This window comes from Crocuta crocuta, unplaced genomic scaffold (genome assembly GCF_008692635.1).
Source record: "Crocuta crocuta isolate KB4526 unplaced genomic scaffold, BGI_CrCroc_1.0 scaffold518, whole genome shotgun sequence".
Taxonomy (NCBI): Eukaryota; Metazoa; Chordata; class Mammalia; order Carnivora; family Hyaenidae; genus Crocuta; species Crocuta crocuta.
This window is the reverse complement of record NW_027530514.1, coordinates 2,549,647-2,567,441: the sequence shown is the minus strand read 5'-3', so window position 1 is coordinate 2,567,441 and position 17,795 is coordinate 2,549,647. Positions and strand designations below refer to the sequence as shown.

Below are 17,795 nucleotides of genomic sequence, written 5' to 3'. Positions count from 1 at the left end.
TAAAAAAAAAATGACACAACTCCCTGTAATTATATTGTAATTAATAGTTGGTATGTTTGGATTTCAAAAGTTGTTTTTCTTATGCACATTATAAATTTACCATCCTTAAGTTGTCCTAATTAGCCTACTTTCCTCTGTTATATATCATTTGGCAGGTGTCTTTTTTGTAAGAAATCAAATAGAACTGATGACTTTTTTCATTCCTTGTTTTTTATTCCTGCCTATATCAATAAAACATAGGCTTTATATGCCCCTATGGCATTAAATTGTTCTAAGGATAAATAAAAGAAATGAAAGTAATAAATATATATATTTTACTAGTGTTTTATTTGGAAGGAATCAGAAAGATTTGAGGAAACACTGAGGACTTGTGATACATGCAGAGTTCTTTGTATTAATGTTTTTTGAAAATTAGTTACACTAATTTATATTAAATACTGACAACTTTAATCAAACGAAAGCTATCTGAATGAAAAATTACAACATGTTAATACCTTTTTTATTCAAAATAAAATTAGATGGTGAAATTATGCATGTTATGATATTCATTAAAACTTAAGTTTCTTCTATAAAAAACAAAAAATGAATATATACATAATAAATAATTAAAGGTCATCACAAGCATGATGTTTTAGTTTATTTTTTATTTAAATTTTTTTTATTTTTTTAACGTTTTATTTATTTCTGAGAGAGGGAGAGAGACAGCATGAGCAGGGGAGGGTCAGAGAGAGAGGGAGACACAGAATCTGAAGCAGGATCCAGGCTCTGAGCTGGCTGTCAGCACAGAGCCCGACGCAGGGCTCGAACTCAGGAACGGTGAGATCATGACCTGAGCCGAAGTCAGACGCTTAACCGACTGAACCACCCAGGCACCCATAAGAATTTTTTTTTAATTTTTTATTTGTTTCCGAGAGAGAGACACACACACACAGCGTGAGCAGGGGAGGGTCAGAGAGAGGGAGATACAGAATCCGAAGCAGGCTCCAGGCTCTGAGCTGGCTGTCAGCACAGAGCCTGACACAGGGCTCGAACCTATGAACCGTGAGATCAGGACCTGAGCTGAAGTCGGACACTTAACCGGATGCTTACCTGACTGAGCCACCCAGGTGCCCTTCCTGTTTTAGTTTAAAAGTAACCACAACTTTTAAAGAAAGAAGGTCATAATGTAAAAATGTATTATAAGTTTTTTAAAATTGGGTAACAAATTAGGTTTCTTCCTGAATGGTGGTAAATTCAGATTTGTTTGAATATGAATTACTAGATTTCTCATTTATTCCAAACCATTTATGCATTTAATATATGATAAGTTAATCATTAATAATTGTAAAACCCTTTGAAAATTATTGAATTTACCCAAAAACTTAGTAAAGTGTATTGATTTCCCACTATAAATTTTTCCACTCAGACATTAATAGGCACATAGTGTTAACTAAGACACAGATTCTACTTGTTATCCTTAGAGCTTGGTGAATCATTACCTGAGCAATCATTTAAATGAACGTATGATAAGTAGTTTAAAGGACAAGTACAAGGCATTTTAGGACTGATGAACCAAGACATTCATCCCTTCCTGTGGAAAGTCAGGGAAGGTCAGGTGTTTTGTTAAGATGAGTTTGGCTGTGATGTGGAGAATGGGGTGGTTGGTGTGTGGTTCAACTGGGAAGTTCTTACAGATGGGCAAGCAAGAAGAGATGATTGGAGCTGCTGTAATGTAAAGAAATAAATGGCTCCAAATATACTTTGGGGATGCACCAACAAGACTTGGTAATTAGATGCGAAACAGAGGTTTGAGTGGAAAGTGTGGATGGAGGGTGAGCTCTAGATTTCTGGCATGAACACTAGCAGAATGTTGTGTGGATTTACTGAGTTGAGGAATGCTGTAAGAGAATCCAGTTTGGGAGAGAGGGTCCTAACTTCAGTGTCTGATATGCTAAGTTTCAGATGCCTGTGAGATATTAGAGTATCGAAAGCAGGTAATTGGATATGTGGATATGCAGCTCACAAATAACCTGGGCTATAAATCTTGGAGTCACTGGACTAGAATATTCAAAGGCCTCAGTACATGAAATCATGGTGAGGGAATGAGCACTGAGAAGAAAATAAGTCTAAACTTTAAAAGATTGAATAGGGGGGGATGGGCATGGAGGAGGACACTTGTGGGGATGAGCACTGAGTGTTATGTGGAAACTAATTTGACAATAAACTATTAAAAAAAAAATAAAAAATAAAAGATTGAATAGGGAAGGAAGAAGCATCAGAAGAGCTAAGAAGAAACTTTCAAAGAGGCAATAATTACTGACAGTTTAAAAAATTGCTATATGATCATTTTGAGTTTCGTGTTGAGTAAGAATTCCAGTATAAAAGTAACTGATGATCAGGAGTCTTGACTTACAGATCAATAGCACCTGGTTTTTCCTGGGCCTTTTTTACAATCTGAAAAAAACGATTATATTTCTGCCTATTGATAATGTGAGAAAGTGTTAAATAACGTCTGTGATACTAAAAATTAAATGTTATGAAGAGACATATGTTGAAGCCAAAGTCATAACCATGTGTTTTCTCAGAGGCTACTTACAGAGCTACTCACAACCAAAAGTGTGGCTGTGTTTATAGAATTCAAATATAGAAAGAGCCTTTTTCTTCCCCCTGCTTGCAAATATTGTTACTACTTATTTATGGTAGTTTGGTGAAACATAAGGGAGTCTGACCATATGGGAGTCTTCACTGAAGTGAACACTGGCTTCACCCCTGATTTGGAATTGCCTTTTTTTTTCTTTTCTGAAGTTAACTCTAAAGATAAGCCAGTCATAGAAGAACAGTTTACCATTTTTAATATATTATGGAGCCTAACTTTGGAAGAGCGCAAATCACTTTAGAAGTTTTGCTTAATCAGTAAAGTAGGCATTAATTTTCACAACATTCATTGTGAGGCAGGTATGCTTGAAACAGTCTACTAACATGTGTCCTTCACTCCCACCCACACCAGGGCTCCCTGCAGATACAGGGCCCACAAGGCCCACCTGGAAAAGAAGGTCAGAGGGTAAGTAAACTTGGAACAACTGGCAGCCATTACTGTCTCAGGCTCACTTATTTTCGAACATTAATAATAATAAACCTAAAATACAGCAAGCAGATGGGCATAAGGACAGTATTAAGTATCCAAAGGCTGAAATTTGAGATTTTGACGGAGCTTTCACAATCCAGAAAGTTCTCTCTATCTTTAAGATTGGCAGCACAAATGTAAAGACATATTTTAGGTGAAATGAATTAACTGTAATTTGATCTAGGACAAATTGGTCATACTTTGGAGTTTTGAGTTAAGCTGATCTTTGCAGAGTTAAGTGGATGAGTATCTTTGTGGAGTTCTAGCCTGTTCATGAACTCTGAAAAGATTGTGGATATTAACTACAGTCTTTAGCCGAATTAAATTATTGACATTAGTGATGTATTGTAATTCTTCTTTCATTACTGTTTACTGCCTTCGAGATAAAATATGTAGTAAGTGAAAAAATTGTTAGTCTTATCTTCTTCCAGTAAAGGGACCCCCTGCGATGATAATGGGTCAGCCTCACTTGAATATTTTTAGCAATGGGGTACCCCTTTCTTATGGCTTGTTGTTACTATTTTCAAATCATTTTAAAGTCTCAAAACATTTTATGTGTGGCTGTTCACATGATTATTATTATTAACTTTTGTTACCTTAGTTATGAGGATTGTATGACTCAGAGTTTAGGTGACTTGCCAAAAGTCAAAGAGCTAATAAAAAGTAGGCCAGGACTGGATTTGGGGGCTTTTGATTCTAAATCCCATGTTCTGTTTTACTGTTCCAGTATATTAACCCCAGATCTCTTTTTTAGTTATTTTTTATTTGTTATTCCCATTCTGCCCTCTGGCAAATAAGTCTTTTGCCTCAAGTATATCAGAGTCCTTCAAATATTTGGGAACTGGTAATGTATTTTACCATGGTTTAGCTTTTATCAGGTTAATAAAATCCCATTTGTCTTAACTCTTTCACTTATGTGGATTCCTGACTTCTAACACACTGATAGTATTTCCCAGAAAATACTCATGGACTTTCTGGAGGTATCAGGAATGGGACTGAATATGTGCGTTCTTATTTAGGGCAGAGCAAAATGTTGCAAGTATGCCCAACACTATGGACCATATACTTCAACTGGAGCTTAAGATTGAGACGATGCTTCTGCATATTTTTTTAAACTAACTTGTTCTACTAAAGTGGCTTTGTTTCTTTGTTTTTGTTTCTTATGGTTTCTGGTGGGACAATTAAGATTTGCTTTGGGAAATATCAAAATTAAAAATTAAAAAATTATGTGTCTGCTTTTTATGCCCAATGGCTAGTTTAGTAAGCAGAAAAAGGCTTATTAATAAATTTTGATGGCTAAGAAAATAAAAGGAAAACTTTTGTAAATAATGACTAAGATTTATGGGTTATCTATAATGTGCTAAATGCTTCATTTTATTATTTCATTATTTATTTCTCATAATAGCTCTAAGAAATATAAAATACTACCATCCTTATAGAGAAACTAAGGTTTTTAAACAAATCAGATAAGACACATGGCTAATAAGTGGAATTATGTTGATATTTTAAAATTATTTATAAAGTAGTACTCACAAGTATACTTGAGTTCTACTAACACCTGTATGTACAATTACAGCTTCCCCTTTGGCTCTGAAGCCCCTCTCTATTCAGGCATTCATTAATCCACCTGATCAAAGTTTTAAGTAGTCCTAGGGAGAAAAATAAAAAACTACTCTAGTTCTGGGCTTTTGAGTCTGCCTTAAGCCTTTAAACCACTGGGGACTGAGGGCTAGATGAAATGATCTCCTTGGGAAGTTAATTTCCAAGCTTCTTTTTTTGTTTTCTCACAATGATGACCAAGATGTCTAACTGCATCTAGGATCATGTTTCTGAGTTATTTTCTATGTTCAGCATCCAGGGGACATTTTCCTTTTAATAACGCTCCTTTCCTGGAAACTGAGTGATAAATTATACCCCCGTAATTAATATCCAGAATATGCAGGAACTCATGCACCTCAATAGCAAACCGTCAATCACTCAATTTAAAAATGAGCAAAGAACCTGAATAGACATTTCTCAAAAGAAGATATACAAATGGTCAACAGGGACATTAAAAGGTGCTAAATATCACTAATCATCAAGGAATGCAAATCAAAACCATAATGAGCTATCATTTCACACTTGTTAAAATGGCTATTATCAGAAAGACAAGAGATTAACAAGTGTTGGTAAGGACACAGAGAAAAGAGAGCCCTGGTGTACTGTTGGTAGGAATGTAAATTGGGACAGCCACTGTGGAAAAGAGCATGGAAGTTTCTTTAAAAATTAAAAATAGAACTACCTACAACCCAGCAATTAACACTTTTGGGTACCAAAGGAAATGAAATCAGCATTTCAAGGAAATACCTGCATTCCCGTGATATGCAAACAACTTAAACATATGTTGAGAGATGAATAGATAAATAAAATGTGATTACACACACACACACACACACACAAATCCACACAATAGAATATTATTCAGTCTTTAAAAAGGAGGAAATCCTGTCATTTGTGATAACATGGGTAAATATGGAGGACATTATGCTAAGTGAGATAAGTCAGATACACAGAAAGACAAATACTGCATGGTCTCACTTAAATGTCTAAATCCAAAATGCCAAATTCATAGAAACAGAGGTAGAATGGTGATTAACAGGGGCTGAGGAGACTAGGAGAGTTGTTGGGCAAGGTGTATAGTTTTAGTTATACAAGATAAGTTCTAGAGATCTAATATATAATGACAAGGCTATAATTAATATTGTATACTTGAAATTTGGTAAAAAGGCAGATCTTATGTGTTTTCACAAGAACAAAAAAGGGTAATTGTGAAGTGATGGATATGTCAATTAGCTTAATTGCAGCAAATAGTTTACAATGTATATTCAAATTCTCAAGTTGTATACCTTATATATATATAATTTTTGCCAACTGTAACTCAATAAAGTAGAAAAAGTAATAAACAGATTTAGTTCAATGACCAAAAACATATACTCTGTAGGTGGTTTGAGATAGAAATTATGGAGCTAGGTGGGTGAGGTGAGGTCAAAGTCATTTTGTCTGAATTATTCTTCCCATGGGAGAGTTGTTTGTGTGCATGGCAAGAACATTTGACATGAGATCCATCCTCTTAAAGTTTTAAATGAACAGTAATATCTCACTTTTCATATGTACCAACATGTGATCAATTTGATGTTCCCTCTCTTTTATTTTAACGAAAACTTCTGCCAAGTCAGATCTTCATCCATCCTGTTGTTGTCCAGTTGCCTTTTTGAATCACGGAGTAGGAATTGATCCTTGTCCTTGTTAAATTTTGTCTTCTGAATTTTGGTCCCTAATATCATTCTATTAGTTTTCTTTTCCAATGAAATAGCTCCCAGCTTTATGTCACCTTAAAATTTGATAAGCCCCTCCTCTAAGTCTTCATGCAAATCTTTAATAAATCCTGAACAGAACAGAAGCTGACAAGTTCATGTAACACCAGCAAAGACTGCCATCTTGATTGCCATTGATGTTCTTGTGGCATGATAATTAAATTGTGTACAAATACGTTGAACTCTACCTCTTTCCCACCCACAATTCTTAATTTGGTTTGTAAGATAATTATGAGAGCCTTTGTCAGATACTCACTGAAATGAAAAAAAGTATTCAAATGAGGCTGTAAAAAATAATAACGCTTCAAATTAAAATTGTACCATATCAAAGCTTGCATTTCAGAGGAAGGTGGGTTAAAGAATAAATTAAACTTTTGTATTCTTTGTGATAATTATGAAGGAACATATTCAAATGATAAAGTTCAGGCACTACCTTATGCAAATTTATTCCATTTATAAATATGTATAGTGTCAATAATTTGATATTACTTTTATCTTCTACCAAGAGTAACACAAGTGTCAGAAACTAAAGAATGTAATAGAATTTTATAGATACCGTTAGGCATGGCTTGTTATTATTACTGCTGCCTTTTACAAGTGCTGTATTTATTGAGGAAAGTAGCTGGAACAGATATTATTGGCATTATCCACATTTATAAATTATTATTTCCAAGTACACTCCATGACTTACTCTACTTTTAAGCTACTTAAAAGGGAAGCAAATTAAAGAAATGATCATTTTACATATTTGCAGTTAGGTCCATCTTAGTGCTACCATTTCTTCTCTGCTCAAGAGTTAGGTAGCACTCAGCTCTTTTAAACATATTAATGTACTTGTATGTGTATATGTGTGTGTATACATACACACGTACTTACATACACTTGTACTATAAACGAATACTAGTTTCCCATTTCACTGAATCTTGCAACAGAAAACAACAGAAAAATATATGAATTTAAAATTATTTTTTGATGGTGCATTGTCAATAAAACTTATATTTTGATTACAGGTGTTTGATCAGAAAGGAATTAACTATCTTTAAGTTAATTGCAATGACATATAAAATATGTGGCAAATCTTAAATACTTTACTTTGGGGCACAAATGTTTTTAATGAAAGCAGAACATTTAATTTTAAACAAATCATTAACTTGTTGGTTTTCCTCAATGGTTCAATACCTAATAGCTTCTACTCTACCAATATCTCATAGTTATGGTTAGTTTCAAATATAGGTGTCACATACTTTGAAAAATATCAAACATCATTGAAACATGGTAATATTACTATTATTATTTTTATTAAGCCATACAGATTCTGATTGATAAATTCCTTTTTTTTCTCTTTAACCCTTTGTGTACAGTTTAATGTAAGCACAATACGAACCCTAATTTCTCTCCAAGTACCACACCAAAATTCTGTTTCGAATTAATAAATTCATTTTATTCTTTTCACCGTCTTTTAAGATGCTAAATCTTAGATTATAAAGTTTTCATTTAATAAAATATAGTAACAGGATGCTTCTTGTACCTAAAAGCTTCTCTTAACCCCAACAATGTTTGGTGGCAATATATATCTGGGATTTGTGGGTTTTTTATTAGCCTCCTGAGTTCCTTCTTTGAATCTGTCATATGCCATTATATATCTATTTTTTACTTTGTAATCTTTATGAAGTCCTAGAAGTAAAACATTCAGCTGTCACATTTTTAAGTCTCACGTCCTTTATAGATTAACACAATTTTAAAAATTCAGATAATGTTTAGCATGGACCCTAAGCCTAAAATGAGAGTATATCAGAGAGGGAGTACAGCATGCGGGCCAAGAGGATGTTCAGCCCATGATGAGATCAGAGAAGGGCTAGGATAGGGAACCAGGACACTGCAGGGCCAAAAAGTCAACAGAAGAGCATTTCAGGATGCATGGAGGGTTGAACAGGATTAAATTTTGGAACAAAGTCAGAGGAAAGATGTTGGATAAAAGAAGAGGCGGATGGAATTGGTGCCAAATGAGAGAGAAGTTTCAGTTGAATAATTGAGAGAGCATTAGAAATGAAAATTGAGGGCACCTGGGTGGCTCAGTTGGTTAAGAGTCCGACTTCGGCTCAGGTCATGATCTCACAGTTTGTGAGTTCAAGCCCCGTGTCAGGCTCTGTGCTGTCACCTCTGAGCCTGGAGCCTGCTTCGGATTCTCTGTCTCCCTCTCTCTCTCTGCCCCTCCCCTGTGCTCTCACTTGCTCTCTTTCTCTCTCAAAAATAAACAAACATTTAAAAAAGTAAAAAAAAGAATTATATAAAAAAGAAATGAAAATTACAAGAAAGATGTAAATTAGGGGGTGAATTTTGAGGAAGGAGAGGCACCAGTGGGGAATCTGGTAGAGTGATAAGGACAGGAACTGAATGGAAATCTAGAAAAGTACCTCAGTGAGGAGTTATTCAGACAGCTAAGCATGTTTATAGAAGCTTACATGAAATATCTCAAAAGAACTGGCATTTATAAAAATTCCAAGACGTAGATTCCTATAAGGTTTCCTAATATTCTTAATAGCACCTCCCAAAATGTAAAAAAATTACTGTTTTAATGTAACCTTGGATTTTTCCATTTTTGTCACTTTAAGTGCATGTCTGAGTAGTCTCAAGGTTGGCATGAAACCACTATGGACTTTTTTAAAGAAATCACTCCGGTCTCTGGAAAAAAAAACCATTTTGTTGGTGAGCCATCTAGTTACTGCCCCAAATAAAGGTTGTCTGATTGGACCAAGATGATAATCTCACTCTTGCATTTTGTATTGCTGGGTTCTAATTTTGATCCTGAACAGAAATTTTATGGTGAAAAAAAAATTTTTTAGGGTAGCTTACTCCACAGTGCTAATTTCAGAGTCATAGAATTACCTCATAGTTCCAATGAAGTGAGTTCAGGGCCTGGTAGAAACCACTAACAATTGTCTGTAGTTGAGATTAAATTATTGCACATGGGCTTGAATTTTAGGGAGGAGCCTTATAAAGAAAAGAATGAGTAATGTTGAATATTTGGCTTCAGAAAGTAGTTGCACATGAAGATGAGAGAGAAATAGAAGATTCTCTTCTTATCTCTGTGCATTGAAAGTGACTCTGACCTTTAAAATGCACAGTGAATGTATCCATAATTCTGCTCACTCACTAATGCTATAGCTGGTATCCTTGTACCAAGAATTTGAATTGCTAAAAGGAAAAAGTCAACTTTTTTTTTTTAACAATGGTTTTAATTCTGGTCCTAGGTAGAATATAAATATAGGGAGGACATTACCTTTTTTGGCTTGGATCCATATATAAATATGTAAATATACATATTATAAATAACATCTTAGAGGTTCTGTATTTTACAACTAATGTTTCATGTTTATTGCACATGTTTCAAACTTCCTGGCATACAGATGACCTCTTTTTCCATTTACTTCCTATGAAATTTCTTAAGGATATCTCCTTAAGAATTACCTTGAGAGTTTCCAAGAAATATCCTTTTAGATCCTATATAACATTTTTAGATGGGTAACTGGGAAGTTGTGTTCCGAAGGGTTCCAAGGGCTATGCAGATTTCCGCAACATCTTACTCAAATGTACAAAACCAAACATGAAACTCAGAGGATAAAAATGATCAAATTTATTTATCCTTGAATTTCTTATATTTAAGTTTATTTATTTATTTTGAAATTCTAGAGAAAATGCTAGCAGGGGCAGTGGGGGTGGGTGGATGGAGAGACAGTGTAAATCCCAACAGGTCTCCACACTGTCAGCACAGAGCCCAATGCAGGGTTTGAACTCATGACATGCTCTAAAACCATGCTTATTGACCATGAGATCACAACCTGAGCCAAAAGCAGGAGTCAGATGCTTAACCAACTGAGCCACCCAGGCAACCCTATCCCTGTGTTTTTCTTTGCAGAGCTCCATAGCAGACTTTGGGGAACCTTTACTGTTTCAGTACATGATATTACTCTTTATCTTTATTTCCTGTCTTTCTAGAAACTCACTTACCATTTAAAATTATCTAGTTGTCCTGTTTACCAATAAGTCTATTAAAATTAATATTTATAGAAGGTCAATATTATATAACTAAGAAAACTCTTGCTGAGTTAAAGTAGTCACTGTATGAGAAAAAAATATACTGTAATACAAATTCTACCATATGAAAAGCATATGATGGTTTAGTTTGCATTTATATTCTTTTGGTATGAAGTACCATTTCTACCAGGAATATAAAGCATTCAAACATTATAAGTATCTGTATCTTTATATATCTCATGTACAGATTTTGTACATTTGTAATCTGACTTTATTCAATTCTTTCTTATGTGCTTTGGGTGTTATATGTTACATGTGTGTATAAAAAAGTAAATATAAAAGTCATCTGTATGCTTTCATCATCTTTTACCCTATTTCAGAGATTAAGCAGGAAATCAGTATAGAATATAAGAATAATATAGTAGTCTTCTTACCTTTATTATATGATACATTTCTAGTAGCAAAAGTGTATCATTCATTACTTTGCATATTAGTTTCCTCTGCTTGTTCTAACTGATGAAGTCCCAGTAGCATGTGATTCATTATTAAGCATGTGACTTCATCAACTGGTCATATAATAAGGTATGATTTAGTGCTTCTAATATTGTCCGTTAGATGCTCCTCAAGATACAGAATCAGAATTTCAGAGAAATTTGATAAAGAAGTTCAAGGAATGACATTGGTCTGTTTTATCTTAAAATTTGTACTTCACAATTTTCTCCTAGTGTCCTGCCACCCAGATACTCTTGCTTACTCCAGCTTGGTTTGGTGTCCACCAAAGAAAGCTGCATCAAATATAATTGCTGAAGCAATGGAGTAAGGCAGGAAGAAGGGAAAGAGGCTAATATATGTTCATGTCAAACAAATGTTCACAAAGGAGTAGTTGTGTAGCAAGGACTCCTCTACTTTGACTCACACTCTGACTAGTGCAAAAGGTAAAGGAACAAGACTTTGGGAGACTTCTAGCTCAGTCTAATTAGGAACAGGTGAAAAAAGACATAGTATGAGATGTGGCCCAGGCATTATGAAAACAGGCCACCCCTTAGATCATTATCACAGCTACTTAATGACAGTGTGCCTGTGGTCCATTGTGGTAAACTTCACTCTAATTAGTGAGTCTCTGTAGAGCACTTAAAGCAGAAGATTTCACAAAGTGCCCTGGGAAGGCTGTAACAAGAAACAGAGATTGTAACCAATGGTTTAATTCCAGTAATACTCATATTGTCGTTAAACCACAACAAGCTGAGGTTCTTATGTATTTAAATAAAGGGTCAAATGACACCATTTGTATTGTAACAGAATAGCTTTAACAGCTATCTGTTATTTGGATTAATAAAGAGAAAGATTTCATATTTTGTAAACAGAATGCTGATTCCGAATGGCTTATTTATTTATGTGAATAGACCCAAAACTGGTCTCTGCTGTGTAAGAAGCACAACATCTTATGTGGCCTCCTTTAAACTGGAGACACATCATCCAGGGGGCCCAGAGGGACAGGGAACTGCTTCAGAGAACGGTCTTGGGGGCCATTTCAGGGACATCCAGTTGTCAGATTTTAGAACTGAAAGGCAGCAGTGGTGTCATTCCTGTCCACCAAATAATGAAACTGATGTCCAGAAACATTCAACAGTTCTTCTAGTCTTCAGGCCATGAATCTCTTTATTCTGTATAAGAAGAAGCCCTTACTGTGGTTTAGTGGTTCCTTTCCAAAACCCAGATTTCCATGTCTTTAAAATGGAGACTATGAGAATTTGACCAAAGCCAATATTTTTAATCATTTATCAATATAAATATCACAATATTTATATCAAAGGCCACACATTATAAGGGGCAACTGTAGAGAGGGAAATTGGTCCTTTTGTGGTCTCCAAACACTCTAAAGAGTTCCTGTTCTGTATCCATGTCCTGTTTATCCTAAACCAACAACTGAGAACAAGCATTGGCTGGTCAGTGGGGATCTGAGGAACAGAGCTGTTCTGTTTCCAGCTGTGAGACTGGATTCACTGACTTCTGGCAAATCATTCAAGATTCTAATCTAAATTTATCTGTTTCATCACAACATAGCCCTCAGGTATGTTCTGAGATTAAGTCAGGAGCACTTTGAATGCAGTCTGGTAACAGGTGTTCTATGAAAGAATCTTATAAATATTAACTACTTAGTCATAGAAACACTTAAAGAGAATGGAAAAGTAGAAAGCACTTTCCTCCAAAGTGACAGTATGCTAATATTCCTGCATCAGTATTGTTCAGAACATCACACTGAATACATTAGTAGCTATTTGGTACATTTACCATTGGGAATGTCAAGTACAGAGTTATTTATCCATTTGGAATGCAGTGAATATATATGAAAGCAGCTGCCAAAACCAAGAATTAATCACAAGTCATTAATCAGTTTGGGAAATATAAACATATAAGTATCAAAAAGGAAAAACACTCGGAACATGAAACATTTTTATGGCCTAATGACTTTGCAAGCCAACATTATGTTTATAATAAACAATACAAGACCTCAAGTTTGTAAAACTCAAAATACTATTTTTTGTAGTATACTATACTAATACTATACTATACTATACTATACTATACTATACTATACTATACTAATACCTTAGGTGATAGCACAGATTCTGAAAGCAAGCTTAATTTTATACTGCTTTAGTTTTCTCAGTATGTTGTATTTCACTTTTCAGGGGGTCAGTAGAACCATTGCAAAATAAATGCGATGCAACAATTCTTAGCAAGTTGGAAATTTCTCCTTTATGGAATATAAGTAAAGGGTACAGTACTCTTATTTCTAAATATTTGGCATAATAGTATTCAGAGTAGTTCTTGAATTTTCCAGAAATAGCTTAGAACTGGCTTTTCCTAATTTTCCTTAAAAACCAGGTAAACTTGCACTTGGATATTTTTTTCATGAATAGTTATAGATGCATTTGACATTTTTAACATGTTTAGCAGATCACGTACATACATATACATGTATATATCTGTGTTTTTATTGTACTTTTAAAATTCATAACAGTACACAACATATGCTGTGACCACTATGTTATTTGTAATTTGTAATTCTTTTTTTTTAATTTTTAAATGTTTTTTATTTATTTTTGAGAGTCAAAGAGAGACAACGTGAGCAGGGGAGGGTCAGAGAAAGAGGGAGACACAGAATCCAAAACAGGCTCCAGACTCTGAGCGAGCTTTCAGCACAGAGCCCAAAGCGGGGCTCAAACCCACAAACCGTGAGATCATGACCTGAGCTGAAGTCGGACACTTAACCGACTGAGCCACCCAGGTGCCCCTGTCATTTGTCATTTGTAATTCTAAAATAACTAAACTATGCACACCTGAACACTAGCAAGGATTGTTATTTGTATTTGCAATGTCAGGAATCTTAAGGGACCATGAAAAAGAATATCTAAAAGTAGATTTATTGCCTCATATGCACATAAAATTCAATAATATAAACACATACCATTTACATGAATTCAATAATAATAATATTTTATTCATTAATAATGCTACTTAAGAACATTAACTCTGGGGTGCCTGGGTGGCTCAGTCAGTTATGTGTCTGACTCTGGATTTCAGCTCAGGTCATGATCTCACGATTTGTGGAACTGAACCCTACATCAGGCTCTGCATAGACAGCGTGGAGCCTGCTTGGGATTCTCTCTGTCTGTCTCTCTGCCCCTTCCCAGCACACACTCACTCACTCTTTCTCTCTCTTAAAATAAATGAATTTTTTAAAAAAAACTTTTAAAAATCCTAAAGAGCATTAACCCCAGAAAATATCATGAAAAGAGCAAAATACTATTGAAGGAAATAGTGCCATACTTTCTGCTGTACTAAAACCTGTCACTACACACTCTCCATTGGCCATGTGTTTTCTACAATGTTCCACATCTCCTGCAAAAAAAAATGCTTTAATAGCATGCATTTAAATCGTGTCTAAATTTAAATTGAGCATTTCAATTGTGTACTTATTCAATAATGTTTATAGTTTATCTTTAAAAGAATTTGAAGATCTCATAAATACAGCCTAACCAAAATCCATACACTGAGAGAAAAAGACAAGAGCTAATGAATAAAAAGTTGGAAAAGGAAGAAAATAAGTGAGAATGCCTATTTTGAGAGAAGCAACTGCATTTTGAATGAAAACCTCTCTGAGAAATCTGAAAGCCTATTTTATTTGCTTAAGAAACATTTGAGTGCCTGTTTTATGTGAAGTACCATGGCAGTTGACTTTAGTCAGGTTTCCCTAAACGGAGAATCTAAGATGGAGTTCTTGTGTACCTGATTTTCAGAAGAGACCTGTATGAGTGAGGGAAGCAGAAAAAGGAAGAGGAAGGCCACAGGCAAAAATGTGGTTTCAGAAGTCTACTCTTACCCAGACCCCACCAGGTCCCCTGGAGCCCAGAGAATTTATCCCTATATTGGAGTATGGGGTGAGACTTGAATACCCACCGACCACACTGGGTGGGTTGAAGGGTAGGAACTTCTGAGGTATCTCCAGGCAATGCAGTTCCTGTCGACTAAGGCAAACCTCTGGAGAAGAGCACAGACTGCACTGGCAGCCAGCACTCATGGTAGCAGGGCACCAAGTATGCCACCACCAACGTCTGTACCCAGAGGAGGAATAAACATCATCCTTAACATTACCAGTGCAGGGCCCTTCATGGTTTTTGAGGAGAAGGGAAGACATGATGAAAATGCTGATGAATAATTACCTCATCATGAGAGAAAGACAAATAGGGTGTGAATGTGTGTGTTTTATATTGAAGCAAGTGGGAGAACTATTTTTTAGTCTCATCAATAAGTAATAAAAGGCTAAACTCTGGTGATACTTATAAAAATAATGTGAAATGACCATATGGAACAGATATCAAAGATACAGATTGAGCAGAGACAAGGCAATAGACTTAAGTGTCAAAAGTGGTGACTAAATTATCAAATCTGAAATGGTGATAGTGCCTTTAACCAAAGTAGAAAATTCAAAGGAGAATATTCTCTTGGAGATGAGTCAGTGTCCAGCCTATAGCATTAGAGTAGCCAAAAGGATCTGCAAATGGAAATGTACCAGCTCCTTAAAACCTGGATTGAGATAATAAGGAAGACAGTGTTTTCTGTTAAGAAATCATAAGTTCATAGGTGATAATTAAGTCACCAGACTAGACAGGATGGCCAAGGGAGAGATTGTAGGAAGAAAAGAACTGAGGACAGAACCTTGAAATTAAGGTAAACTTATATATAGGGGTGAGTAGGAGGCAAATAAGTTAAAAGTACATTTGACCCTTGAACAACATGGGTTTGAACTGTGCGGGTTCAATTAATTATGTAGATTTTTGATAAACACGGTCCTGTGGATATATTTTCTCTTCCTTATGATTTTCTTAATAATATTTTCTTTTCTCTGGTTTTATTATAAGAATATAGTATATAAGACATATAAAATATGTTAATTGACTACTAATGTTATCAATAAGCCTTTTGGTCAGTAGGAGGCTATTAGTAGTTACGTTTTGGGGGAATCAAAAGATACACAGATTTCAACTGTGCAGGGGTCAGCAGCCCTAACCACTGAGTTGTTCAAGGGTCAACTGTATAAAGAAATGGAATAAGAGAAAAGTTTTGAAAAGAAGGGGATAGTCAACTGATTAGAAATGCTTCAGAGACATCAGGGAGGAAGGGGTCTGAGCAAAAGCCTTTGGTGATCTGGAACAAGGCTGGCTTTAAGAGTAACTATGCTGTGCAGAGGCAGATAAGACATTTTACAGGTCTTGAAAGTATAGTAGTTATTGAGAACGTTAGGGAATTATTGACTATTCTTTTTCAGAAGCTAAGGTATAAAGAGAGATGGCTTAAGATCACATCTGGAGAGGTCAAGGAAAAGCTTTTTTTTGTCATTTTGTTGAGTTTTATTTACTAATTCAGTACAGTTACAAACCGAGGCAAAGAAGTCAACAAATAGGGAGAAACTGAAGTTGCAAGCAACATGAAACAATAATAAATAATGAATAAAAACAGGAGGGGCATGGATGCTTCTTTCAGNGTTGAGTTTTATTTACTAATTCAGTACAGTTACAAACCGAGGCAAAGAAGTCAACAAATAGGGAGAAACTGAAGTTGCAAGCAACATGAAACAATAATAAATTGTTTTTTATTTAAAACAGAGTACAGAGTAGGAGTCAAGGAACTATGCATGTTTATCTCATACAGAAAGAATTTTTCAGCATACATATGACTTAATAACACATAAGTGGCGTTGGTCTCAAGACGGTTTATGTTTTCAGGCGAGTAAAATTTATAACTACTAGGACAGCAGGCCCAAGTCACTCAAGTAAAAGCAATGAGAAAGATAGAAATAGAGGAAGCCAAACTAAAAAGGTAGAAGGGAGGCAGGGCATTGGAAAAAAAAAAAAGATCTATTATTGTAATTTCAGAATTTTGCTAGATTCTTAAGCATCTGGTGAAGTGTAGTCATTTCGTTTACCCTTTCTATCCGTGCCTCTTTTCCTTTGTAAATTACCCATGATATCTTACAAGAGCTTCTGTTGTCAGCCATTTGTTTGAATTAACTTTGTTTTAGAAATCCATTTTGTGAGAATACAATTCTAACTTCTTAGAAAATTTTGCTTTATTGGTATAAAGGAAATGATGTCAGAGTAAAATACTGCCAAAATTAAATTGTTCTTATTTTTATTTCTTTTGACAAGTTTTCACTTTTTATATCTTTGTACACATTCTGTAAAGTGTCACTTATTTTTTTCTCGAATGATATAAAATTTCTGAAACATGCTAACTAAGTATAATTCCCAAGCTAGGAAATGTCAAGGGACTGATTTACTATATAAGTAGTCCTGCCTCTGGCTTTTTATCAATACATCCTTGGGGTTATGGTTATAAATATTTGTGTACTATACTGCTAACTTACTATGGGCTTAAAATAATTTTCAATGGGAACTGATGGAAATGAATATAATGTATTTCTTTGCAGTTGTTGCCATAGAGATAAAAACCCTTTCAAAGTAAAACGGGGATGGCAGAAAAATTACTAATTCAAAAGAACTTATGCTTCTAATTTAATATTGAGAATGGTGCACTAGTCCCTTTTTTGTTTTGTCAAAATTGCATGGCTTGAGTGTGTCTAATATACTTTCATTAGATAATTTCTCATTTGAGAAAAACTGAAGCAAAGAATGAAATAGGTAAATTCCTCACACCCCACATGGGATGACATTTTCATTTTTAATCTTTTATTCTCAAGACTTAACAACAATCCTAATGATCTCTCTCATGCTCCACCT

At 34.9% G+C, this 17,795-nt stretch overlaps 1 protein-coding gene across 1 annotated transcript in view; it reads left to right on the top strand.

Moving 5' to 3' along the window:
* COL19A1 (collagen type XIX alpha 1 chain) overlaps nucleotides 1–17,795 on the top strand; it is a 313,880-nt gene that overhangs the window by 167,607 nt on the left and 128,478 nt on the right. The window contains exon 15 of the mRNA XM_077767252.1: nucleotides 2,987–3,040. Coding sequence (XP_077623378.1) covers nucleotides 2,987–3,040 — 54 coding nt within the window. The remainder of the gene's footprint in view (nucleotides 1–2,986; nucleotides 3,041–17,795) is intronic.